Source organism: Podarcis liolepis (assembly GCF_965112155.1).
Source record: "Podarcis liolepis genome assembly, chromosome: Z".
NCBI classification, from domain to species: Eukaryota; Metazoa; Chordata; class Lepidosauria; order Squamata; family Lacertidae; genus Podarcis; species Podarcis liolepis.
This window is the reverse complement of record NC_139570.1, coordinates 47,220,915-47,237,857: the sequence shown is the minus strand read 5'-3', so window position 1 is coordinate 47,237,857 and position 16,943 is coordinate 47,220,915. Positions and strand designations below refer to the sequence as shown.

General features: G+C 46.4%; 2 protein-coding genes across 8 annotated transcripts in view; both read right to left on the bottom strand.

Moving 5' to 3' along the window:
• On the bottom strand, positions 1 to 5,551 carry DPM2 (dolichyl-phosphate mannosyltransferase subunit 2, regulatory). 2 transcript variants are annotated; one of them, XM_083486065.1, is made up of 4 exons: positions 5,444 to 5,551; positions 4,362 to 4,451; positions 2,786 to 2,888; positions 1 to 1,817 (listed from the first exon to the last, which is right to left on the bottom strand). In XM_083486065.1, the coding sequence occupies exons 1-4, from the start codon at positions 5,528 to 5,530 to the stop codon at positions 1,759 to 1,761; spliced, it is 339 nt and encodes a 112-aa protein (XP_083342191.1). In that variant the 5' UTR covers positions 5,531 to 5,551; the 3' UTR covers positions 1 to 1,758. The 2 variants fall into 2 exon arrangements, with proteins under 2 accessions (XP_083342191.1, XP_083342192.1); XM_083486066.1 differs by lacking the exon at positions 5,444 to 5,551 and adding an exon at positions 5,101 to 5,226.
• Positions 5,552 to 10,752: 5,201 nt separating this feature from the next.
• The window catches only part of EEIG1 (estrogen-induced osteoclastogenesis regulator 1), a 53,436-nt gene continuing 47,245 nt past the window's right edge, over positions 10,753 to 16,943 (bottom strand). For all 6 annotated transcript variants that reach the window (XM_083485981.1, XM_083485985.1, XM_083485984.1 and 3 more), the window contains one exon: positions 10,753 to 16,935. In XM_083485981.1, coding sequence (XP_083342107.1) covers positions 16,904 to 16,935 — 32 coding nt within the window. In that variant the 3' untranslated portion in view covers positions 10,753 to 16,903. The remainder of the gene's footprint in view (positions 16,936 to 16,943) is intronic.

Genomic DNA, 16,943 nt, shown 5'->3' with positions numbered 1-16,943 from the left:
GAGGGGTCATTAACTGTTTATTCTGATAAGCTCAATACACTTTGGTCAGGAAACCTGTTTTTAGCTCCAAGAGCCATACAGAGGGTTGTCCAATGCTAGTCCTATTTCACAGTAGACCCACTAAAATGAATGGGGCTAAATTAGTCATGCCCAATCATTTCAATGGGTCTACGCTGAGTAGGACTGGATTGGATATTCTTTTGCACTGCTTTTCGGGCACTGCTTCCAGCTTTTCCCCTCCTCTTTCTCTTTTTAACATTCAAAAGACAGGGTGGTTTCAAAAAAGGTTCTTCCTGTTTGCGAATCCCCATGCTGTGAGTTGAACCATCCACACACCTCAGTGTTTATACCTCCATTTAACAGATGTGCAGTCTGAGCCCCAGAGCAAATGCCAAGCCCAGCTAGTGGGTTAACTTTCCCCGCCTCTGGGTTAATAAAATTACAAAGCTGAATTAATACTCCAGGACAACAAAGGCAGGCTCTTGTGTGCTTCTTGAACTCCTTAAAAAACCAGGCCAGCCAGGCAGCCTCAGACAAGCTCTAAGTCGGGGTGAGGAATCTGTGGCCCTCCAACCATTGGAGGACTCCAATTCCCATCAGCCTCAGTCAGCACAGCCAATGCTTAGGGATGATGGAAGTTGGGAGTCAAACAGCAACACTGGCAGGGCCCTAATTGCACACATACAAACATGCCGCAGCTGTAAGCAAAGCTCTGCTCTCATGTGGGCCCTGCTTACTCATCAGACAACTCTGGGTCAGCACAGCAGTAAGAGTGCCGGTTTCAGCTATATGACCCTGCTTCAAAGGTCACGCTGTCCAAATGCTGCCAGTGAACATGTGAAAGTGTTCCTAGGACCTCTTTCGCAATTTTGACAAGCAAAGGGGCTCGCAGGATGCAGCAGAGCTGCCCGGGGCTTCTGGGAGTAGTAATCCACAGCGACGGCAGGGCACTGTACTAGGGGAGGCCGAACTGAAGGAAAACATGGTCCAAAGAGCTGAAAGGGGAGTGAGATTGGTGGTGGCAGAGAGATGGAATTGAAGGAGGTGGAGGAGGAAGGGGAAGAGGAAAAAGTGTGTCAACAAAAAGAGGCTGCAGTGCAACCAGAGGTAGCCAATATGGCACCTTGCAGCTGCTGTTGGGACTCTAGCTCCCATCAGCCCCCAATGGTTCAGGGATGGCAGGAGATGTAGCCTAACAACATCTGGAAGGGCCACAGGTTCTCCATCTGTACTCCAAGACATCCCCTACAGCATTTGAGAGATGGAGGAAGACCTGTTTGGACAAGGCCTCCCTTCCGGAGAAGGGATGGGGAACCTGGTGCCCTTCACTTTGGGGTGGAGTCGCAACCACTCGATGGCCAATGGTTATGGGATGGTGGGGGTGAGTGTGACAACATCTGGAGAGCATCTTGCTGGCTACCCCAGATTTAGGCTCTTTACTGGGGTAGCCAAGAGGACATTGGGGCACTGATCTAAGTATTCCAAAAGGCTGGAACAGAGCAGCATTGTTTGTGGTGCCTCTGGCTTTGAGTCCCTTTGGTCCATACCCAGACTGGGACATAGTTGATGAGGGTAGCAGCCAAGTCCCTCTGCCCTTCCTAGCATCTGCTGCTGGTGTCTGCTAGTTATTGTGGGCTGGGCTGCCCCAGAGATGTGTTGCTGTTCAATAAAAATGATTCAGTGGAAAAAACCCACACACGTTGCTGCTGTCAAGAGTGCCTGCAGGATTTCCTGTGTCCTCCTTCCTTCTTGCCACCTTCATGCAGATTTCTTCGCAGTCTTCCGGTTCTTCCATGTAATGGTGGCTATGAACGTTCCTAGCAAAACACAAAGGGAGGGAAATCTGTTTTAAGGCACTGCTGTGCTGCCCTGAGCAACGTCAGACTCTTGGCCATCAAGTTATTCAAGAAACAAAGCTGTTCTACGGCAATAGAACCATTGGTGCATTGGAAGAACTCTTCTCTATATATCAAAGTGATGAAGGAACCTCATTTCCTCGCCCCCTAGGCTTTACATTGCGCATTTCAGGTTATGTGAAAGGAAGAACAGGCAACACAAATAAGACTGTTTTTGCTGAGAAGCCAGTTCCATCAGGCACCTCCCTCGAGCGATTATCATCTTCCAGCAACCATTCCATCAGGCTGCAGCAGAGGGAAAGAAGGTAAGTGGGGCTACTCCATTGGCTCTGCAAAGAGACCAGCAATTTCTGACTCCTTTCCTTGAACAGTTTCCCATTCCAGTCGGTTGTGGGGAGATACTGCCCAAGCAGGATTACCTCCCCCTGCTTTCTTCAGGGTTTGGGTACACCAAACAGTTTCTAGTAAGAACTTGCTGGCATGCCTGAACCAGGCAGGATTTAACTCTCCGGTCACCAGCTGATGTGCTATTCAATCCTGCTTTCTGCAGCCGTGTCTCTACCTGCCCCACTCCTGATCTCACATGCGATGTCAGGTGTGGGGCAAGTGGGCATGGATTGGGGCTTGTGGGCCAAATGGGGAGGCTGGATGTTTCATCTCCTCATTCTTTCTGTGACATGCCTTTTAGATTGTTGGCTGGGGCTGATGGAAGCTGTAGTGCAACGAGATCTGGAGGCTTGGTGTGTGTCCCCCCTTATTATTTTTTTACAGCTTTTAAATTTTGTATCATTTGCTGGCCAGAGAATGTTAATTATTGGGAAGTACACCCATATTATGAATCAATACAGAGATTCCTTGCTAAGTTCTTATCACAAGTTTCCATCTGTAAAAAACACAACACAACATGAAGACATGAAGATTTGACTTACCTATAAAGAGCAGCAACACAAGCCCCGCAACCACAGGGATGATCACCGAATACTCTCGTGGCAAAAAATACTTGTGAATCAGGTGGTCAACTTCAATGAAGGGCTGAAGGAACAGGTGCATACGTCAGTGAGTGCAAATGGGGAAAGGTTTCTGCCTGTACCCTCAGCAGTAGATCAGATTCCAACACCCCACCACCACCTTTTTGCACAGAGAGTTTGTAGAGGTCTCAAAGGGACCACAAACGCAATGGTTAGGGAGCTTATGCTTTGCTTCTGGAATTTCTGGATTCAACCCCTGAAACCTCCAGTAAATAGGATCACAGAGCAGGCGACGGGAAAGACTTTCCTACAGAAGTTCTGTAGCTAAGTGGCAGACCATCTGCTTGAAATGCAGAAGGCCACAAGTTCAATCGACAGCATCTCCTCGTAGGGCTGGAAAAGTCCCCAATCTAAAATCTAGGGACCCACTGCTGGTCAGTGTTAACAATACTGAGCTAGATGGGCTATTTGTGTGACTTTGAACAAGGCAGCTTCTTATGTTCCTCTTTGGGAAGGTTTGTGGCTCAGTGTTGGAGCATCTGCTTGGCATTCAGAAGGTCCCAGGTTCAATCTCCAGCATCTCTTGGTAAGACAGGGGGAAATCCCCACCCAAAACCTTGGGAGAGCTGCTATCACGATTGTGCCACAATTGAATTTGCAAGAACCGGTGTTGTGCCATGGTTCAAGTGAGACTAGGGAGCGGGATTTAAACCCACACTTAGTCACAGTGCTTACAAAGTGGTGGTGGTTCAATCACTATTGTTCTGCCTAACCTCCCTCACAGGCTTGTTGCGAGGATAAGCTGGGGATGTGGAGAATATTACAGAGCACCTTGAGCTCCTTAGAGCAAAAGTGGAGAACTGTTTTCAGCACAGGGGCAACATTCCTATCTGAACATCCTAAGAGGCACATGCTAATGGTGAGTGAGGACAGAGGCAAAAGTGGGCCAACCAAGGAATGTAACATTTCACCCTTGTAAAGGTAAAGGGACCCCTGATGATTAGGTCCAGTCGTGGCCGACTCTGGGGTTGCGGCGCTCATCTCGCTTTATTGGCCGAAGGAGCCGGCGTACAGCTTCCGGGTCATGTGGCCAGCATGACTAAGCCGCTTCTGGCGAACCACAGCAGCACACGGAAACACCGTTTACCTTCCTGCCAGAGCGGTACCTATTTATCTACTTGCACTTGATGTGCTTTCGAACTGCTAGGTTGGCAGGAGCAGGGACCGAGCAATGGGAGCTCACCCCGTCGCAAGGATTCGAACCACCAACCTTCTGATCAGCTAGTCCTAGGCTCTGTGGTTTAACCTACAGCACCACCCTTGTACAGCAAGTTAATTTCTGCGCACACACCTCTCTACCTTCCATTCAGGCAGGTGATGGGTGAGCTCTGGGGGACAGTTCTGAGGGCCAAAAAGAAAGGCCTTAAGGGCCACATTCCACCCCCAGGACTCAGTTTTCCTACCCTTGCCTTGGAGGAAAGGCTGGGTATAAATGTACTAAAATAAGATTTTTTAAAAACAATAATAAATAACATACCAGAATTATAATCCAGACAGTATAGTAAGCAAAGAGAATGAGACTGAAGGCTACCAAGCCATACCCAACCAACTGGTCAGTAGCAGTGGCCTAAAACATAGCCAGAGGTAGAAGAAAAATTAGGGTCATCTCAATGAAAGGCAGTCAAGATATAACATACACCAGCATATATACCATTTACTCAACATAGAACTTCCAAGTGGTTTACAGAACACAATGTAAAACATTCGTTAACAAAATACTGATAAAAAGCAAACATTAAAGACAAGCTCACATAAAACGTTACAAAAATATGAAGAAAATCAGAAATTTAAATGTTATGCTATTTGTGCTAGGTTATTTTTAGCAGGGGGTTGAAACGGTTGTTTTTTTAACTGATTTAAACTGTTCAAAATTATTGTTATACTGTTAGAATTGTATATTATTTTAACTCCGTGCAAACAACCCAGAGGACTTTTTTTAAACCCTTGCTTCTTCTTTCTTTAAGTAAACGATTTTCAAAAAAGAGTAGATTGCATTAAAGAATAATATATTGAAACCCAATACTTGACGTTATGCTGTATAGATTGAAAACAGATCAAACCAATGCATCGTTCCACAGTTGTCCATGAGAACCGACCCATGTCGTATAACAAGGTCCAACACCCCCCACCCCACCCCCCAAGGGCAGTGCGGTGTTCTCTTCGCAGCGCCGCCAGCTTATTCATAAAACTTAAGTGCCCTATCATCGTGTGACAACCATGCTTCGGAGAGGTCCTGAGAAAGGTCCGTTCGAGAGCGCTGCTCTCTGGCTGAGCTACAGATGGTTCTACCAGCCTTTCTCAACCTTTGGGTCCCCAGATGTTGTCGGACTACAACTCCCATCACCCCTAGCTAGCAAGGACAGAGCTCGGGGATGATGGGAGTTGTAGTCCAACAACATCTGGGGACCCACAGCTTGAGAACCACAAGAAAACAAATAAGGGAGGCGGCCTCCCCAGCAACGCCCAGCCCCCCAAGCTGAGTCCCAACGAAAGAGAGACAGCAAAACGCCCTTTCCCCGCAGCAAGACCCTCAACCAGCGGGGAGGGAAAGGGACTCACCATAGTAAGCGCGGATAGTCCGGTCTCTCCCTTTCCAAGGCGGGTTGACGGGCTCACTTCCGGCCAGACTGTCCAACCAGAACTCATGACGTAAGACAAGCGCCGGAAGAGAGCATACAACCATAGAGATAGGAAAATTAGGAAAGGCTATACTAGCGAGTGACTTTCGGGAACGTCGAAACCGCACCATAGACTTATTGAGTAAACAGACGGAACCACGGACACCATATTTTTATTTTTCGAAAGAATATTTATTTCATTCTAAGTGGCAGGCTGTTCACATTACCTGTGGAGGGAGCTGTGACTGGGGAGGAGGGGGCAAGTGTCCCTCCCCCAAAAAGCATCAAGAACAGGGACCATCAAAGAAAAAACCCTTTCCCAACCACATACTGTTTTGTGTGAAATGTTCCGTTTTGTTGGCCATTTGCAGTGCAGTCCTGCAAATGTCTTCCTAGAGGTAAAACCCTGATTAGTTGAATGGGGCTTTCTGTCCTATAAGTGAGCCTGGGCCTTAGGGAGCTTCCTTACACCCAGTCAGCTCCTCCTCTCTTTCAAATCAGAACCAGTGCAGGCAGTGAAGGTCCTGTGTGAGTGTCTGGAGGTGGTTGGAGGATGGATGGAGGTTAACGGATTGAGGTTGAATCCTGAAAAGACAGGAGTACTGTTTTGGGGGACAGGGGGTGGGTGGGTATGGAGGACTCCCTCGTCCTGAATGGGGTAACTGTGCCCCTGAAGGACCAGGTGCGCAGCCTGGGAGTCATTTTGGACTCACAGCTGTCCATGGAGGCGCAGGTCAATTCTGTGTCCAGGGCAGCTGTCTACCAGCTCCATCTGGTACGCAGGCTGAGACCCTACCTGCCCACGGACTGTCTTGCCAGAGTCCAATGCACTCTATGTGGGGCTACCTTTGAAAGTGACCCAGAAACTACAAGTAATCCAGAATGCAGCAGCTAGACTGGTGATTTGGAGTAGCTGCCGAGACCACATAACACCGGTCCTGAAAGACCTACATTGGCTCCCAGTACATTTCCAGGCACAATTCAAAGTGTTGGTGCTGACTTTTAAAGCCCTCAATGGCCTTGGACCAGAATACCTGAAGGAGCATCTCCACCCCCACCGTTCAGCCCAGACACTGAGGTCCAGCACCGAGGGCCTTCAGGCAGTTCCGACACTGTGAGAAGTGAGGTTACAGGGAACCAGGCAGAGGGCCTTCTTGGTAGTGGTGCCCGCCCTGTGGAACACCCTCCCATCAGATGTCAAGGAAATAAACAACTATGTGACTTTTAGAAGATATGAAGGCAACCCTGTTTAGGGAAGTTTATAATGTTTTGTTGGAAGCCACCCAAAGTGGCTGGGGAAACCCAGGGCTGCAGGCAGGGGAATTTCCCCAGCCCTCCCTGGAGATGCTGGGAGTAAACCTTCTGCATTTAAAGCAGATGTTTTATCACCACCAATGTCTCACTCACACCCAATACATTTAAAGCACTCTTAATGCTGCTTTTACAGATGGTCATGGAGACTACCAGGAACTGTAAATTCTTCAGGAAGCTGGGAATTAAAACTCCACATGGTCAGCACCCTTAACAAACTAAAGTTCCCAGGATTCCAATGACTCCAGCCAGCCAGCGCATTCATCCTCAAGGAATCATCCTCCCCATTGCCTTGCAGTTAAAGCCCTCCAGTTGCTCACCCATGCTCTAGGCCTCCAGATGGGCTCCTGGGTCACTCCTAGCGGTTGTAGCATCTTGCCAGGCAGGGCTCCTGCCTCGCATGGAGTCACTTTTCTCCTCATGCACTCTGCTCGCAGGTGCTTCCCTTCAGCGAACTGCTAGCCCTGTTGCTGCTCCATTTGGTCAAGCCACTGGCTTTGCTGCTCCATCAGCAAGTTGAACTGCTCCAGGAGTACTTTTTGTTTTCTCCCTCCATTTTGACTTCAGCCATACTTTGTTCTCAGGACTTTTTCCATTAGGAAACACAGATCCCGCTCCTGACGCGACCATTAAAGTGGCATAACAGTGCTTTTAAGTGTATAGCGTGAATGTGACCTGAGTTATGACCCATCTCCTCTGGGAATGTAGCCAACCTGCTAACAACTATCCTGGACGCTATTGCAGATATATTCTGCGCACCACTTCTCTTCCTGATTTGAGCACTGGAACACATTTCTGAGTTTGTCCCCACCCTTTCCCTGCCACTCCCTTCATCCACCTCTCTGCCTCAGCCAACTTGTAAATAGCATGCAATACAACTAGACTACACTGTAGGGTTGTCTCAGCCCAATGCCCAACGTAATATATCCAGGAAGACCTGCACGACACAGCTGTCATCAGCCACTGTCCCCCGGACTCAGGCTTCTCCAATATGCAATATGTAATTTTCATTATGGATGTTTATGTTATTTTTGTCCTCTGTAAACTTCTATAAGGAGCTGAATGGTTTTGTATATAAATTAAACAGAAATAATGAAATTTGCATGGGATGTATATTGATGAAAGGTGGGCAACTTTTTCTGTTGAGGGCCGCATTTTCTCAGGGTTAACCTGCCTTATTTGGTGGGGTGGGAGCCACCCCATTTTCTTCTCATTCAATCACTTTTTCTTCCATTTTTTCTACTTGCTACCTACATTAAATTAAGCCAAGGCCTTAATTGCACCTGAGGGCTGTAGGTTGCCAACCCCCATTTTACTTGAGCAACACCTGAATCAGAGCAGAAAGCTCCTCTCTTTGCTACCATTTGTTTGATGATGGAGAGGGCACGTGGGTGGCTCAATTGCCGGCTTTGTTAAATGGGATTTCCACACTGATTCCTAGCAGTGAAAGTAGAAAGTACTGTCTACTGTGCACCTTTCCCCCTATCTCTCCTGTTGGGGAACATCAGGGTGGAATGCAACCCTCCAGGCCTCCCCTCTTTGGTCCAAGGCCATATGCTCAGATTGAGGTGTGTATAACAGTAGCTTTTACATATACATAGTTAAGTTGCTCTGCCTACTTTGGCATCTGGGCCATGGAAAGCTTCCTCATGATAGATATACAGCCATTTTGCTTAAAGTAATTCCCCACTCTGGTGGCTCCCTGCTTGCAGAATGTTTTCCCCCAGGCGGCTTGCCTGGCACCAGCGCTACTTAGCATTAGGCACAAGGCAGAAACATTTTTCTCACCACGTCTTTGGTTATTATTTGCGGCCTCCTTGAGTAGGTGGAAGGTTTCACTCCTTTTCTTAAAAATAGGATTGTATTTTAGATTTTTGTTGTTCTTTTGTGCCAGTTTAAAATGTATTTACTTCTATATTGTAAAGCTCTTTATATTGTTACCTTGGTAACAATATGCAACAAATTCAATTTAATAAAAATTAATTGCATTGTCAGAATTCCCTCTTTTCAGAACCAAGTAACACAATATTCAATCCACCCAGACATATTTAAAAACTTTATAAGTGCTATAGGTTTGGAGTATTAGTCTTGATGATATCTGTGGTCCTTTCTAGGCCTATAGTTCTTCATCCAGTAAGGTTTAGAATCTATTAGCAGCAGTTGAACAGTCAGACCAGTCTCTTCTTCATAAGGTTCTGGCCTTAGTTAGGTGCCACCATTTACACATCCAAAGACAAATGGGGGTGACCCTCCCCCACCCGCTGGAAGCAACATCACCTTCCAAGGTTTAAGTGCTATCGTCAGTTTGGTGTGTTTTGGCTGATGCTGGAAGATGAAGACAAAGACTCATTTTGCTCTGTGCTGGCACCAAAGCTGTGGCTTGGGGCTTCCCCAGAAACCCAAGGGGGAAACCAGTATCTGTTGAAGTGTTAATACAGCAGGCCCTTCCATCGTATGCTCAAGTTGAATATATATGTAAACAAAACCGTGTATTATAAAGAAGCCAGACTCCATTGACCTTCATCTAAAGGAAACCAAACCCTGGGCAAGTGGGGGAACTCCTGGAGACTCTTACCACTCCAAGACAGGGATACACATCTTTCCTCTCCCTCTTAGAAAATAAGGTAGAAGCGGGAAAAGTGCACTAATAGAATTTGGGATCTCCAGTTTGACTGACTTTTTTTCTAGTATCAGGATATATCTTTACTATGTTGGGCTCTTCTGAGTATTACATAGTAAGTGTGGATGGATGTCACAGAATCCTAGCCCCAAAAGACAAATGCAGAAACTTTGTAGAGGGACTTAGGCTTGTCTCCAGCTGTGGAAGAGTTGATGTGCACACTCTCAATTAGATGGGCATCTGCCATGAATGCTTTAGTTGAGATTCCTGCATTGCAGGGGTTGGGTTATATGACCCTCAGGATCCCTTTCAACTCTACAATGCTGTAACTCATTGTACATTAAGAATCCCACTTACAGTGGAATAGTATATATGCCTACTTTAGAAGCAAGTATGTTTATATTTAAATAGCTGTACTCTCGGGTAAGCAGCCCATTCTTTGGCTTAGGATTGCCATGGCGGGGGAGGTTTTTGTACTTTCTTAACAGCTGTATCGCCACAATCAGGACCAGTAGGACATAGTGGACTTCCCATGGTTAACAGGTAGGTTTGGGGAACAGAATTAACTGTGCTCCATAATTTTGTTATGGTGCCCATGGTAGTGTTTTGCTGTTATGCCAAACCCCTATGGCAGCCATTTTGTGACTGGACCGAAAACACTCTCAAAATTCAGAATGTGCCCACTGTTCCAAAAACTATCATTAGCTAATATTTATATCTCATTGCTATTCAACTCCCACCTTGCTATTTTCTTTTTGATATACCTGCCCACTAATATGTCACTTCTTGCATTTCGATGAAATGGGCTTATGCCATAACAAATTTGTTTCATATTTTAAAGGTGCCACAAGAATTTCCTTGTTTTTGCTGCAGGAAGCTGAAACACGGCTACCTTCTAAAAATGTTCATGTGGCTTATGAATTCAATACACTGCCTTCTCAAACTTGGTACCCTCCAGATTCTTTGTAGTGCCTGTGCTATCAGCCCCAAAACAGGTTGGTGAAGGTTGCAGATACCACAGAAAGGGAGGAGACACTGGTGTTTGTTTATAGACATCCATGAGCCAAGGCAGAATGCCAGAAAGTGCAAATCACATGGTTTTCATGAGCTTCCTGGGTGGGCATCCTGGAGACATCTGTCTGGTTACTGTAGGAAACAGGAAGCTGGATTAGATGGGCCTGTGGTCTGATCCAGTAGGGCTCTTGTATTCTCAGCAAGTCCAGAGTGCTGTATTTAGAGGTGTTTGCAGCCCATGAATGCCAAAAGGCTGAAGACAAAAAGGAAACCCACACAAAAAAACAGTCAAGACACATCAGATGTGAAGTACCAAAAAGAAAAAGAATGAAGATCACCTTTATTACCCCCAAAACCGTAATGACATTTGACATTATAGTGATTTTCTCATTTATACTTGTGGCTTCTCTACATTAGGAAGCAAAAATCAGAGAACACAAACACAATTGGTTGAATCAGAGACGGCACAGCATTCCATTAGAAAACAAAAAACCAGAATACACTAGTGGAGCAAGTTAGAAATGGTGTGGGCGGGGGGGGGAAAGACACATTCATAAACCATTCTCCTCTAGCCCCACAAAATCTGAACAAGAATAATTGAAAGAACAGAGCAGTGGAACTAACATATATTCTATACTTGCTTTTAATGATAATGGAATCTTTAGATTTTACTTAAATCTGTGTTTAGTTTAGAATAGACATAGGCAAACTCAGCCCTCCAGATGTTTTGGGACTACAACTCCCATCATCCCTAGCTAACAGGACCAGTGGTCAGGGATGATGGGAACAGTAGTCCCAAAACATCTGGAGGGCTGAGTTTGCCTATGCCTGCTTTAGAAAATGTTAAATCTATCTCTTCAAGCATTCTTAAAAAAAGTTTGCATAGTCCCATTTTCCCTTTCCAAAAATATCTACGCGCTCTCTTTCTCTCTATAGAATTATCTGAATATAAACTGAGCGCAGCTCTCTTCTGAGCCTCAATAACTTTTCCAAGAAAATAAACATGATCTCTCTCATTTTTTTTTCTAACCCTCTCAAAAATATGGGCTTAAAAAACAAAACTAGCAAACATTTTCTTTTGAAGCAAAGTAAAAGAATCAGAGGCTCTACTCTTAAGTTCCAAGTTCCTTTTACTTCTCCAGGGGAAGGGGAATATATCTCCCCCCACTAGCCAAAGAGGGAAGGGGAAAGGTTAGGACAGACTGGGGTGGCTTCCTTCGCCACGCTGGTTGGGACTGATGGGAACTGCAGTCCACCAATACTGAGAGGGCCACGTTTCCCAGTCCTGATATAGGATGTCCAGGTGCAGTCAGCCCACAGTGGGGACTCTGCAGAACAAGGCCCTTGGGATGTGGAGGGCTAAAGATCCTACAAACACTTGCTGCTAGGCAGAGAGTTTGTGGATCAGGCCCTATGAAGAGCAGCCCTGTCCACAGGGCAAAGAAACAATGGCACATATTTCCTTAGCTAGCTTGAGGAGGGGAGCAGGAAAAGTGGGTTCGTTTAGCAGCTCCTGAGATCAAGCTACAAGGGAGAGATCTGCTCTTCTCCTTGAGGTTCCCCCTCTCCAGGAGAGGTGCATTTAACATGGGCGCTTTAACGCGATGCGTACCAGGTATGGGGCCTTCCAGAGGTTCACATTATGGGCACAGTCCAGCTGCACAGAGTTTGTTTTTTGTTGTTAAGCGGGGGGCGGGGGGGGGGAATACACAAAATGAAATATAAACACAGCTCATGTTCAAGACCTTAAATCGCCACTCATTGGTGTCTTGGGCTTTCTTTACAAAGGAACAAACCATGCCTTTTAAAATAAGGAAATAAATCATCTCAACCAGTCAGGGACAGCCAAGTGAATTTAGTACATAACTACTTTTTTGCCCCTCCCCAAGTGCTGAGCAAACTGTGAAATTCAGTTACCTGATCCCTTTCACCACCATTCTAGCCTTCCGGGTCTCTACTGAGCCCATCTCCATCATCAGTGCAGCAGGAGATTAGCACGATTCACTAAGGCTCAATGTATTACCCACAGGGAAAAGGTGCCTCATTCGCTACCCACCACAAATGCCATTACACTGAACACCCTTTGCATTCTGCAGATCAGATTCACAGAGAGACGGGGAGATACCAAAACACAGAAAGTCTAAGTTGCAGGAGAGTTGAAGCCTGACCTGTTCTCATTTGGCACTGGACAGAGGACGACGAAGATACTGCTCCCTATCAGCTAACAGCTTTCTCTAACCAGGTACATCCAGATAAGCTGGTCTACAACTGCCATCATCCCTGATGATTGGCCATACTAGCTAGTCCTGAAGGAAGTTGCGAGTTCAACACCATCCAGATGGTCTTAGGGTGGTATCCAACTATGTTCTACCCCGTGAAATTAATGGCCCCAAGCTGGTAATATTCATTAATTTGAGTGGGTCTGTTCTGAGTTGAACTAACATTGGATACAAACATTTGCCCCTAAAAAATCTTTTGCGTGACCCGAGGGGATGGGAATTTGATGGAGGTGTTATTGCCGAAACTTTTGGGTTTTAAAGCAGTATGACTATCAAAATGGTGAGGCTTCACTGGGTTCCTGCTTTGTCTCACACAAGCTAGAAATAATAATAATAACCACCCCCAACACAAGATAGCAATGAAACAGTGATTCCCCTCAAAAAAAAGCAAAAAAAGCTGCAAAACACCAGCCTGCTGGGTTCATAAACAAAATTCAACAAAAATTCAAGAATAAAGAAACGAAAAAAAGTCTCCAAGTGGGATCAGTGGTCTGAGAAGTTCAATTAAGAAACAAAAAACAAATACAACCATTATCATCCAGTCAACTAGGAACAAACACACCAATCATGCCAAGAAAGACAGTGCTTGTGATGCAACTAACATTTTAAGCAGCAGCAGAATGGCTGACCAAAAAAAGTCCCCAGCTCCCTCAACACAGATCCTATTCAACTAGTGAAGTGCACTTAGAGAAGAGCCATGGATGGAATTTTAGGATGGGGTGATAAAACCATAGACCCCACAGACTCCCTTGGTTCTTACTAATATTGAAACAAAACTGGTTTAGCCTTGAAAACAGTACCAAGTGGCTTGGCACAACAGAGCACACAATTTCATCATAGCAACACATTTTAAGTCAAAGCTTCAAGAACCTAACAAGCCATCAAAAGCACTGAAAAATGGCCCCTAAGAACAGCTGTTACTGGCTGGGGCCTGCAGGGAGCTGTCGCCCTAAACTTCTAGGGGACACCAGTTTGGGAAAGGTAGCAACAGAAGGATGCCCTTTCCCCTCCTACTTCCTCCTGATCAGGGGTCCCCAAACTAAGGCCCGCAGGCCGGATAAGGCCCGAGGGACTCATTTATCCGGCCCGCAGCGACCCCCACAGGGTCTATCCATTTGGTCCGTGAGGCTATTTTGGCCAAGCCATGCCCACCTGCCTTACACGGCAACTGAAAAGAGGGGCTTGCAAGCACCACTGCTTGGCAATGCCTACAGAACCCCTAAGAAAAGCACTGCTCAAGGTAGAACTGTGAAAGGGGCTTCTGAAGAGCAGATAATCAGCTGATTGTTGTGTCTTCAGAAGCTCCTTCAAAGCCCCATCCGGCACAGCATTTGGAAAGGGGTTCAGCAAAACTGATTACAAGGCCCCTTCAGGTTTTGGCCACCTGTGAAACTTGGCCCAAAAGCAGTAGGTGGAGTAAAATCTGGCCCACTAGTCAGAATGAATTCCCCCGTCCCTGCAGTAGATGATGTGCACAGCCTGGAGCCCTAAATATAGCTAAACCCTAAAGAAAGGATGCTCCAAAGCATGTACAGTGGTACCTCTGGTTGAAAAGAGCGCAACCTGCAGCAGCACATCTGCGCACGCGCGGGTTGCAATTCGCCGCTTGTGCGCATGGCGTCATTTTGCGTGTCTGCGCATGCGCGAGCAGCGAAACCCAGAAGTAACCCTTCTGGGTCACCGCAGGACGTAACCTGAAACAACATAAATGAAGCGGACATAACATGAGGTATGACTGTAAAGTGAAGGCTGTGTGCCCGCACTTCCACCTCAGAACACAGTGGTCTAGTCAGTTCAGAGACAGCAACCCTACAGAGCCATGTTTCCTTTCCCAATTCCCACCCACCCACCTGAATTCCATCTGTGGCACTCCATTCACAAATACCTCTGTTACAAAGATGGCTCTCAGCCCACTTGAGTATAAGTATCAGGGGTGGGGAGAAAGAAAAGGAGGAGCCCCTCCCATCCATTCTACTTTGCTGCAGGTGATAAGTGTGAATGTGTGTGCTTTCATGTACACAAACACCCAGTGCTGAGCACACGTGTTAACAGAACATTAATGGCCTTGGCCACACTCTTCTCAACAGTGGCTGGCAGTGCTCCCAAAATGTATACGCTGTCTGCAGAGCAGCAGACATGAAAGTGAGGTGGGGAAGGTGCTAAATGGAAAATAGCGTATAGGCTGAAATTATGCACAAGTAGTGCCCGTGTCCTGCCTGCAGCAGGTCAAGGCAGGAAACACCTTAAGACCTAGCAATATAATTGCCAGGATTATAAGGGTGGGAAGAAAATTGAGCTCAGACTCTCTTTCTCTTCTTCTGCATACCTGAACTGTTATTCCCACCCCCCTACAAGGTCTCAGTGTTGGAAGGGGAAAGAAGAAATGGAGAAAAAGCTCAGGCATCAATTATTACAAAACCCAATCCCGTCACCATGCTCCAAATCATGGTAAACTAGTATGAGGACACAGCAAGCACAGGCAGGAAAATGAAGTAGTAGAAGAACCCCAAGATGGCAGTTTTCTCCCATGAAAACAAACATCTCCTGCAAGCAGAAATCTACCACAGCAACAAGTAGACTGAGCTAGACCCTCTCTTCCTTCTGTGCTAGTGTTCTACTTCAGAAGAATGTTTTTCTTTACACAGGGGGAGCATTAAAAAACTGGAATCTCTCCTGTTTTAAGGTTACTCTACCTCTTCATTCTGCTGCTTGCATTCAGCAGATTTAGCTTGATTCAGCAAGGGATGGAGTCCATGGGCCAAAGCAGGAGCCTCCTGGACAGATTTTAGGCACATTTTAGGCAAAGGGAGAGGAGACTAGACTCATTATAGCAGCAGCAATTCCAGCAACTATTCCAAATCAAAGCTGAAAGACCGGTAGGGGATAGGGGGAAGAACTATCAACCATGTTTCAGTTTTGGAAGAGTGTCAAAACTCTCCCTAGCCAGAATGGGATAAAAGACTACCCTAATTCAACACATTTTCTGACCCAGAAGGTAGCCTTCTCCTACTGGCCTCACAATGAGCAGACAGAATCATAATTACAGTGGACGCTCGGGCTGCGAACGTGATCTGTGTGGGATGCACGTTCGCAACCCGCAGTGGCGTGTCTGCGCATGCGGGGGTTGCAATTCGGCGCTTCTGCGCATCCGCCGAAACCCGGAAGTAACCCGTTGCGGTACTTCCGGGTTTCGGTGGGTGCGTAACCCGAAAAAACGCAACCTGAAGCGGCTGTAACCTGAGGTGCTCTGATGCTCAGCTGTTACAGACACCCCTACCAACCTATAACATCAGTTCTTTGTTGCAAAAAATGAATGAAGAGTGCAGGTTGCACTTCTGAAAACAGCCTTTCAAGGGTACGTTTGGAATCCGGAAAGTGCTCCATCTAATTAAAACTGAGGCCAGGCACCCCTTCCATGTCCTGCAGTGGGGGGCGGGGGGGGGGCTGCTACTGTAAGACTGCAGCTGGCAATACCATGATGTGCTCAGCATTCGTAATTCATTTGTTTTCTCTCTTTCTTTGAAAAATCAAGTTCTATTTTTCAGCAACTCTTGAAATGCACTTTTGGAAGAAAAAAATGTTTGGGTGCTCTGCTCAGCAGCTGTCCTCACAGCAAAGTTCTCCCGTGATCTACAAGGCAGAAGCCTGCTGAAGAAAAAGCTGCAAGAGTGATTGCACCAAAGTGGCTGCTTCCACCTCGCCTTTTGCATTCAGTTAACAATGCTTCTCCTCAACCCCAATTTGATTTGGGTAGGGGGGTTGAGAGGAAGTATTCAAAGTGGTATAACCCAATGGCTGAGAGACACAGGATCAGCAAAATCCTACACATGAAAAGAAAAAGTGGTTCAATGGAATGAGGGCTTGACATGGAGTGCAGAGTTGTCTTCCCCTGACAAGGAAGATTGGCAGGAAATTTCTGGGACATTGCCAGATAAATCTGAGGAGACAAGAGGCAGATTTGGGCAAAAGTGCATGTTCTGGAGTGTCAAGTCCTTGGAGAAGGTTCTGCAGTGCACACATGTCAGGGAACAGGTTTTGGGAAATCCTGCCTGGAATGTTGCTTGAAGAGAGGTTAGAAAAGGAATAAAGAATGGCATCCACCAACACCACCGCAGATGGGTAAGGAGACTGTTTCCAGCAGGTCTACTTGCTTCTGTTCACATTTAATGGGTTTCGATTACCACTGGCTCGTAAACTCCAGATGAGACTCTGTGTAA

Excerpts from the sequence above, each read along its gene's own strand:
- DPM2 (XM_083486065.1), bottom strand. The coding sequence starts at position 5,530 with ATGAGTTCTGGTTGGACAGTCTGGCCGGAAGTGAGCCCGTCAACCCGC. Across the intron at positions 4,452-5,443 it reads GACTATCCGCGCTTACTATG|GCCACTGCTACTGACCAGTT; the intron begins GTGAGTCCCTTT and ends GCTATGTTTTAG. Across the intron at positions 1,818-2,785 it reads TGTGTTGCTGCTCTTTATAG|GAACGTTCATAGCCACCATT; the intron begins GTAAGTCAAATC and ends GTGTTTTGCTAG.